This window comes from Nannobrachium achirus, assembly GCF_963921795.1.
Source record: "Nannobrachium achirus genome assembly, chromosome: 14".
NCBI lineage: Eukaryota > Metazoa > Chordata > Actinopteri > Myctophiformes > Myctophidae > Nannobrachium > Nannobrachium achirus.
The window spans coordinates 1369936-1379935 of record NC_137821.1 but is presented as its reverse complement, the minus strand read 5'-3'; the positions used below and the strand labels follow the sequence as shown (position 1 = coordinate 1379935).

At 42.8% G+C, this 10000-nt stretch overlaps 1 protein-coding gene across 1 annotated transcript in view; it reads left to right on the top strand.

Annotated features, from left to right (window-relative positions):
* corin (corin, serine peptidase) overlaps positions 1–10000 on the top strand; it is a gene marked incomplete at both ends in the record, with an annotated part of 87923 nt that overhangs the window by 16103 nt on the left and 61820 nt on the right. The window contains 2 exons of the mRNA XM_080742291.1: positions 5619–5727; positions 9688–9792. Coding sequence (XP_080598417.1) covers positions 5619–5727; positions 9688–9792 — 214 coding nt within the window. The remainder of the gene's footprint in view (positions 1–5618; positions 5728–9687; positions 9793–10000) is intronic.

Genomic DNA, 10000 nt, shown 5'->3' with positions numbered 1-10000 from the left:
CTGGTCAGATATACATCACTAGCCAGACGACCCTCTAGGCGTCTTACTAGTAGTTTATAATAGGATAAATGATACGGAGCTGGTCAGATGTACATCACTAGCCAGACGACCCTCTAGGCGTCTTACTAGTAGTTTATAATAGGATAAATGATACGGAGCTGGTCAGATATACATCACTAGCCAGACGACCCTCTAGGCGTCTACTAGTAGTTTATAATAGGATAAATGATACAGAGCTGGTCAGATGTACATCACTAGCCAGACGACCCTCTAGGCGTCTTACTAGTAGTTTATAATAGGATAAATGATACGGAGCTGGTCAGATATACATCACTAGCCAGACGACCCTCTAGGCGTCTACTAGTAGTTTATAATAGGATAAATGATACGGAGCTGGTCAGATGTACATCACTAGCCAGACGACCCTCTAGGCGTCTTACTAGTAGTTTATAATAGGATAAATTATACGGAGCTGGTCAGATGTACATCACTAGCCAGACGACCCTCTAGGCGTCTTACTAGTAGTTTATAATAGGATAAATGATACGGAGCTGGTCAGATATACATCACTAGCCAGACGACCCTCTAGGTGTCTACTAGTAGTTTATAATAGGATAAATGATACGGAGCTGGTCAGATGTACATCACTAGCCAGACGACCCTCTAGGCGTCTACTAGTAGTTTATAATAGAATAAATGATACGGAGCTGGTCAGATATACATCACTAGCCAGACGACCCTCTAGGTGTCTACTAGTAGTTTATAATAGGATAAATGATACGGAGCTGGTCAGATGTACATCACTAGCCAGACGACCCTCTAGGCGTCTACTAGTAGTTTATAATAGGATAAATGATACGGAGCTGGTCAGATGTACATCACTAGCCAGACGACCCTCTAGGCGTCTTACTAGTAGTTTATAATAGGATAAATGATACGGAGCTGGTCAGATGTACATCACTAGCCAGACGACCCTCTAGGCGTCTACTAGTAGTTTATAATAGGATAAATGATACGGAGCTGGTCAGATATACATCACTAGCCAGACGACCCTCTAGGCGTCTTACTAGTAGTTTATAATAGGATAAATGATACGGAGCTGGTCAGATGTACATCACTAGCCAGACGACCCTCTAGGCGTCTTACTAGTAGTTTATAATAGGATAAATGATACGGAGCTGGTCAGATGTACATCACTAGCCAGACGACCCTCTAGGCGTCTTACTAGTAGTTTATAATAGGATAAATGATACGGAGCTGGTCAGATATACATCACTAGCCAGACGACCCTCTAGGCGTCTACTAGTAGTTTATAATAGGATAAATGATACGGAGCTGGTCAGATGTACATCACTAGCCAGACGACCCTCTAGGCGTCTACTAGTAGTTTATAATAGGATAAATGATACGGAGCTGGTCAGATATACATCACTAGCCAGACGACCCTCTAGGCGTCTACTAGTAGTTTATAATAGGATAAATGATACGGAGCTGGTCAGATATACATCACTAGCCAGACGACCCTCTAGGCGTCTACTAGTAGTTTATAATAGGATAAATGATACGGAGCTGGTCAGATGTACATCACTAGCCAGACGACCCTCTAGGCGTCTACTAGTAGTTTATAATAGGATAAATGATACGGAGCTGGTCAGATGTACATCACTAGCCAGACGACCCTCTAGGCGTCTACTAGTAGTTTATAATAGGATAAATGATACGGAGCTGGTCAGATGTACATCACTAGCCAGACGACCCTCTAGGCGTCTACTAGTAGTTTATAATAGGATAAATGATACGGAGCTGGTCAGATGTACATCACTAGCCAGACGACCCTCTAGGCGTCTACTAGTAGTTTATAATAGGATAAATGATACGGAGCTGGTCAGATGTACATCACTAGCCAGACGACCCTCTAGGCGTCTTACTAGTAGTTTATAATAGGATAAATGATACGGAGCTGGTCAGATATACATCACTAGCCAGACGACCCTCTAGGCGTCTACTAGTAGTTTATAATAGGATAAATGATACAGAGCTGGTCAGATGTACATCACTAGCCAGACGACCCTCTAGGCGTCTTACTAGTAGTTTATAATAGGATAAATGATACGGAGCTGGTCAGATGTACATCACTAGCCAGACGACCCTCTAGGCGTCTTACTAGTAGTTTATAATAGGATAAATGATACGGAGCTGGTCAGATATACATCACTAGCCAGACGACCCTCTAGGCGTCTACTAGTAGTTTATAATAGGATAAATGATACGGAGCTGGTCAGATGTACATCACTAGCCAGACGACCCTCTAGGCGTCTTACTAGTAGTTTATAATAGGATAAATGATACAGAGCTGGTCAGATGTACATCACTAGCCAGACGACCCTCTAGGCGTCTTACTAGTAGTTTATAATAGGATAAATGATACGGAGCTGGTCAGATATACATCACTAGCCAGACGACCCTCTAGGCGTCTACTAGTAGTTTATAATAGGATAAATTATACGGAGCTGGTCAGATGTACATCACTAGCCAGACGACCCTCTAGGCGTCTACTAGTAGTTTATAATAGGATAAATGATACGGAGCTGGTCAGATATACATCACTAGCCAGACGACCCTCTAGGCGTCTACTAGTAGTTTATAATAGGATAAATGATACGGAGCTGGTCAGATATACATCACTAGCCAGACGACCCTCTAGGCGTCTACTAGTAGTTTATAATAGGATAAATGATACGGAGCTGGTCAGATGTACATCACTAGCCAGACGACCCTCTAGGCGTCTACTAGTAGTTTATAATAGGATACATGATACGGAGCTGGTCAGATGTACATCACTAGCCAGACGACCCTCTAGGCGTCTTACTAGTAGTTTATAATAGGATAAATGATACGGAGCTGGTCAGATGTACATCACTAGCCAGACGACCCTCTAGGCGTCTTACTAGTAGTTTATAATAGGATAAATGATACGGAGCTGGTCAGATGTACATCACTAGCCAGACGACCCTCTAGGCGTCTACTAGTAGTTTATAATAGGATAAATGATACGGAGCTGGTCAGATATACATCACTAGCCAGACGACCCTCTAGGCGTCTTACTAGTAGTTTATAATAGGATAAATGATACGGAGCTGGTCAGATGTACATCACTAGCCAGACGACCCTCTAGGCGTCTACTAGTAGTTTATAATAGGATAAATGATACGGAGCTGGTCAGATGTACATCACTAGCCAGACGACCCTCTAGGCGTCTTACTAGTAGTTTATAATAGGATAAATGATACGGAGCTGGTCAGATGTACATCACTAGCCAGACGACCCTCTAGGCGTCTACTAGTAGTTTATAATAGAATAAATGATACGGAGCTGGTCAGATGTACATCACTAGCCAGACGACCCTCTAGGCGTCTTACTAGTAGTTTATAATAGGATAAATGATACGGAGCTGGTCAGATGTACATCACTAGCCAGACGACCCTCTAGGCGTCTTACTAGTAGTTTATAATAGGATACATGATACGGAGCTGGTCAGATATACATCACTAGCCAGACGACCCTCTAGGCGTCTTACTAGTAGTTTATAATAGGATAAATGATACGGAGCTGGTCAGATGTACATCACTAGCCAGACGACCCTCTAGGCGTCTACTAGTAGTTTATAATAGGATAAATGATACGGAGCTGGTCAGATATACATCACTAGCCAGACGACCCTCTAGGCGTCTTACTAGTAGTTTATAATAGGATAAATGATACGGAGCTGGTCAGATGTACATCACTAGCCAGACGACCCTCTAGGCGTCTTACTAGTAGTTTATAATAGGATAAATGATACGGAGCTGGTCAGATATACATCACTAGCCAGACGACCCTCTAGGCGTCTTACTAGTAGTTTATAATAGGATAAATGATACGGAGCTGGTCAGATATACATCACTAGCCAGACGACCCTCTAGGCGTCTTACTAGTAGTTTATAATAGGATAAATGATACGGAGCTGGTCAGATATACATCACTAGCCAGACGACCCTCTAGGCGTCTTACTAGTAGTTTATAATAGGATAAATGATACGGAGCTGGTCAGATGTACATCACTAGCCAGACGACCCTCTAGGCGTCTTACTAGTAGTTTATAATAGGATAAATGATACGGAGCTGGTCAGATATACATCACTAGCCAGACGACCCTCTAGGCGTCTTACTAGTAGTTTATAATAGGATAAATGATACGGAGCTGGTCAGATGTACATCACTAGCCAGACGACCCTCTAGGCGTCTTACTAGTAGTTTATAATAGGATACATGATACGGAGCTGGTCAGATATACATCACTAGCCAGACGACCCTCTAGGCGTCTACTAGTAGTTTATAATAGGATAAATGATACGGAGCTGGTCAGATATACATCACTAGCCAGACGACCCTCTAGGCGTCTTACTAGTAGTTTATAATAGGATAAATGATACGGAGCTGGTCAGATGTACATCACTAGCCAGACGACCCTCTAGGCGTCTTACTAGTAGTTTATAATAGGATAAATGATACGGAGCTGGTCAGATGTACATCACTAGCCAGACGACCCTCTAGGCGTCTACTAGTAGTTTATAATAGGATAAATGATACGGAGCTGGTCAGATATACATCACTAGCCAGACGACCCTCTAGGCGTCTACTAGTAGTTTATAATAGGATAAATGATACGGAGCTGGTCAGATGTACATCACTAGCCAGACGACCCTCTAGGCGTCTTACTAGTAGTTTATAATAGGATAAATGATACGGAGCTGGTCAGATGTACATCACTAGCCAGACGACCCTCTAGGCGTCTTACTAGTAGTTTATAATAGGATACATGATACGGATACTGATACTGGTCTGGCACTGTGCCAGGTGGTGTCCATGATGCGTCTAAGGCAGGGGTTTTCAAAGTATATGGAATTTATTTGGACACAATACTAAATACAAAAATATTTAGTATCATTTTAAACTTGAAGTACAAAGTTATTTTCAGTCAGTTCTAACCAAAATGGCTGTTATCTCAACGTTTTCCTCGCAACATAATCACTAAAATATCGTCACTGTCGGGCAGAAACCTCGTATCTCCAAGTTTCAAATGTGTACGTCTTTTGGTAAAGCAAAGCCCCGCTTCTTCATACAAGACTGTCACACACAACTAGTGAAAACAGCAGATCTACAATCGCGAGGCGTTGTGTGCTTGTAGATCAGCTGTTTTCACTAGTTTAGTACATTTTATAGTAGATAAATACAAAACGAACGGTTTTGGACATACAAGGTTTCCACCCGACAACGACGATATGCTATAAATATAAGGTGCTGGGAGTGAAAATTATAATGTAGGGGTGCCTCGGATTAAAACAATATTCATGGGGTGACCTGAGATAAAAAAGTTTGGGACCCCCTGGCCTAGAGCCACCTGACAGGAGAGACAATGATGTGGAAGGAGTTGAGCTTACGTTCCTGTCTCCCAGGGTGCATCTTGATAACCTCTCTCTCTCTCTCTCTCTCTCTCTCTCTCTCTCTCTCTCTCTCCCTCTCTCTCTCTCTCTCTCTCTCTCTCTCTCTCTCTCTCTCTCTCTCTCTCTCTCTCCCAGGCTGCAGGGCGATCACAGAGCCTCAGTGTCACATGCTCCCCTACAACCAAACCTGGTTGGCGTCTCCCGTTGCCGTGGTGAAGAGCTCTGAGGTGGACATGATGCTGAGGTAAGGTTAGGTTGTCTCTTCATCCTCTATAGAGCTCTGATAGGCTGAGGTAAGGTTAGGTTGTCTCTTCATCCTCTATAGAGCTCTGATAGGTGGACATGATGCTGAGGTGAGGTTAGGTTGTCTCTTCCTTCAACAGTACCCAAGGAAAGCCTGCTATTGGTTTAAACCAGAGGTCGGCAACCCAAAATGTTGAAAGAGCCATATTGGACCAAAAAACAAAAAGCAAATCTGTCTGGAGCCGCACACATTTTTAAGCCTTATATAAGCCTTATGAAGGCAACACATGCTGTAAGTGTCTATATTAGCTATATTAGGCTATCAAATGACTAAGTATAGGCTACAAATATATAATGAGCATGCATGATTAAATGTTTATTTCCCCTGCAGCGCATACTGGAGAGAATGACGCATCACGTGACTACTGTGCTGTACGATGGTACAGCTTTAAGTTTAACGTCCATTACAATATTAATGTATTATGTTTCGTTGCATTGCTGAAATATAATAAAGAAATCTGATTTTTGATGTCAGTTTTATTCTGAGGATTCGAAAAAACAACAAATGGAACGTGCATAATAGGCCTCCTGTAATTCCAGACCCCCATGAAAATAAAATGTAGTCCTCTTCAATCCTCGATAATACAAAGCATGCAAGGCAAGATTCTCACAGAATTTTTAAACAGATGGTTACACATGTGCAGCATAACTGCAATATGACTTTTCCCAACACAGTCACAGACAACACAGGCACGAGTGCAATAAACGCAGCCTGCAATTATAAAAATAAAACAGCAGCCTTTTGAAAAGGTAAAGTAGCCAGGCTATATAAAATGTAAACAATACAGTTTAATTTCGATTCTGTGGATTATCCTGTTCTCTTTAGTTTTCTGCAAATGAAAGTCAGTGCAAGGGTAAAACGCAGCAGCATCCTTTTCTCTTTTGACACGCACAATACAACGCAGCCATCCTCGGACCTGAGCAACAAAACACAATAATATCCCTATGTGTCATTATCCTCTTCTCTTTAGTTTTCTGGTAAAACGTAGCAGCATCCTCTTCTCTTTTAACACACAACGCAGCCATCCTCGGACCTGAGCAACAAAACACAATAATATCCCTATGTGTCATTCCAAATATATACTGACAAAAATATGAAATCACTTTATAAAAACAGCCACTTTGTTACTAAATATGGGCCTATGACAGGATTGTGTTCTTACCCGTTTAATGTGACTTCTGTTTTCGGACATCACTGGACAGCTTCTGAACATCGGGCATGTAAGATGTAACTTTAATTTTCACGCAGGACTGCAAGCTCTCATCTGTGAGGCGGGTGCGGTATTTGGATTTGATGTAGTTCATGTTTGAGAATATCTGCTCGCACAGGTATGTTGATCCAAAGATAGATAATACTCCAAATGCATATTTCTTCATGTTCCTATAACTGTCAGGAATAGCATTCCATGTTTCAAACACAATTTTCTCTGGTGTTGGGAGGCTTTCAATTTCGCTCCATTTGTGGTTTTGTGCAAGCTGGGCTTTCTGGCGAGTGACATCTTCAAGCTCGGCTGTCAGACTCTTGAACTTGGAAACCCATAAATCTTTGTCAGCTATATCAGCCATTTCCATTTCAAGGTCAGCTTGATTTACACCTGGGATTGGGAATGTGTTCAGCAAGGACGGGTCAATCTCCAGGGGTGTGACAGGGAAAGATAGTGTCATTTTTTCCTTTCTGAACTCGCCAAATCTTTTCCCAAATGCTGTTTGCATATCAACGATCGCACCTTGTAAATAATCACCGTTGATTGTGTGATCGGGGTGGGCGTCTTTGAACTCTCTCAGGGAGGAGAAGTGAGAGAGCCTCGCTGTACATCTCTGGCGAATACAGTCAGCTTGCGCTCGAATGACAAAACAGCTTTCAGCATTTGCAGTGCAGTGTTTCCCCGCCCCTGGAGACTTGTATTCAGCGTGTTTAGGTGACTTGTCATATCCACCATAAAGTGTAGTTTTTCCAGCCACTCGGTGTCTTCCAGTTGCGGGTAGTTCAGGTCTTTGCTTTTCAGGAATGTGTTCACGTGTTCTAAACAAGCAACAAAGCGATGCAAAACCTTACCCCTGGACAGCCATCGGACTTTGTTGTGTAGCAGGAGATCGGAATATTGGCTCTCAACTTCATCTAGCAACGCACGGAACTGACGGTGGTTTAATGCTTTTGGAATTATCTTGTTCACCATCTCGATGACACGGTTCATCACCTCCGTACACTCCGGTGGGAATGTCTGTGCACACAGTGCTTCTTGGTGCAAGATGCAGTGAAATGTAAGCAGATTTCGATCCAATGCTTTCTGTATTAAAGTCACAAACCCCTTTTGTGATCCCCTCATACTGGGTGCCCCATCTGTAGCCACTGAAATCAGGTGGTTGGTGTTTATTCCATTGTCATTTAAACACTTCAGCACAGCCTCACATATGTCCTCCCCCCGTGTTTGGCCTTTCAGTGGTATTAATTCGATCATTTCTTCTTGCGGCCCATCAGAGTTCACATACCTGCATAACAGCGCTGTCTGTTCAATATCGATCACATCACACGACTCATCAACGGCAATTGAGTATGCTGGAGCTGAATTAATGTCCTTGATTTGCTGATTGGTGATGTTGCCTGCCATTGTAATGGCCCTTTCCTTCACTGTCTTTGCGGAGAGAGGCATGTCTTTAATTTTCTGTATTATCTCGGTTTTGTTTTTGAAGTCTGAAAATAGGTGCTCTGATATTTTAATGAATGTATCCTTCATGTAGTCACCATCTGTGAACGGTTTCCCACGCTTTATTATCTCCCGGGTTGCCACAAAACTAGCAGCAGTTGTGGAGTTTGGAGTTGAAATCCACTTCTTAAATCTATTTTTGCTCTCCTCTGATTTCTCCAGAAGTAATGCAATCGCACTTTTTCTCTCACTCCCAACTGGGTACTCGGCTGCCCACGTTGCATGTCTTCCCTGGAAATGTCTTTCCACGTTACTCTTTTTTGTTATTTGACAACTTCTCATTACAAAGCAAACATGCAGGGAATCCTTCTGCATCGGCAATGAAAGCAAATGATTCGGTCCAAGAACTGTTAAATGCTCTATTCTCCTCAGCTATCTTTCTCTTTTTCCCTTTGGGATCCATGGCTCATCCATCACACACCCGCTGGTTTGTTTACAACGGTCACCTGCCTGGCACCATGCTGAGCTGTGTGTCGCAGTCGCAGGCTATGACGCAAATCTTGTCGACAGAAATGTTGAAATGTAATATTTATTCTACACATTTTACAGCATTGGAAAACGTTAAGAATGTTTGTTTCATATTTGTCCTCATACAGAAACCATATTAAAACAAAAAATATATTTTTCCCCCCATCTTTTTCCATTTTCATACATTTTTGAAAAAGCTCCAGGGAGCCACTAGGGCGGCGCCAAAGAGCCGCATGCGGCCCTAGAGCCGCGGGTTGCCGACCTATGGTTTAAACCATAGTTTTGTGTGGTCCATTTTTAGCCCAATGAATGTTTTTCGTGCAAAACAAATGCTTGCAATGGACTCAGAATAATGAAAAACCCCTAGATAGACCCCTCACATGCTACTTAAAGAAGATTTTTGGCGGGTCTTTTTTCCCTGTATGTTACGTGAATTAGAGCCACCAGATCCCATGGGAAAAGTGCTTGGATCCGTCAATTTTTTGAATTCAGCGCACACAAATACCTCTAGGTGCAAATTGTCACACTTTCATTTAATGATACAGTGGTCCTTGGAGGGGTTCCAGGGGGTCCCCAGCTAAATGGTTAATATAGCATAACAATCCCTTTAACCACTTTATCCCATGTGTACGTTTGAACAGCTGCTGCTTTAGTGACCTCATGATGTTGTGATGTCAAGCTTGATGCTGTGATGTCATGGTTGATGTTGTGATGTCATCTCCTGTCAGGTTCTTCAGCTACCTGAGCAGACTGTCCTGCTACAAACACATCATGTTGTTTGGATGTTCTCTGGGTCTGCCTGAGTGTGTTACTACACACACCACTACACACAGGTACACACACACACACACACACACACACACACACACACACACACACACACACACACACACACACACACACACACACACACACACACACACACACACACACACTGCTACAAACACATCATGTTGTTTGGATGTTCCCTGGGTCTGCCTGAGTGTGTTACTACACACACCTCTACACACAGGTACACACACACACACCCAGCCCTACACA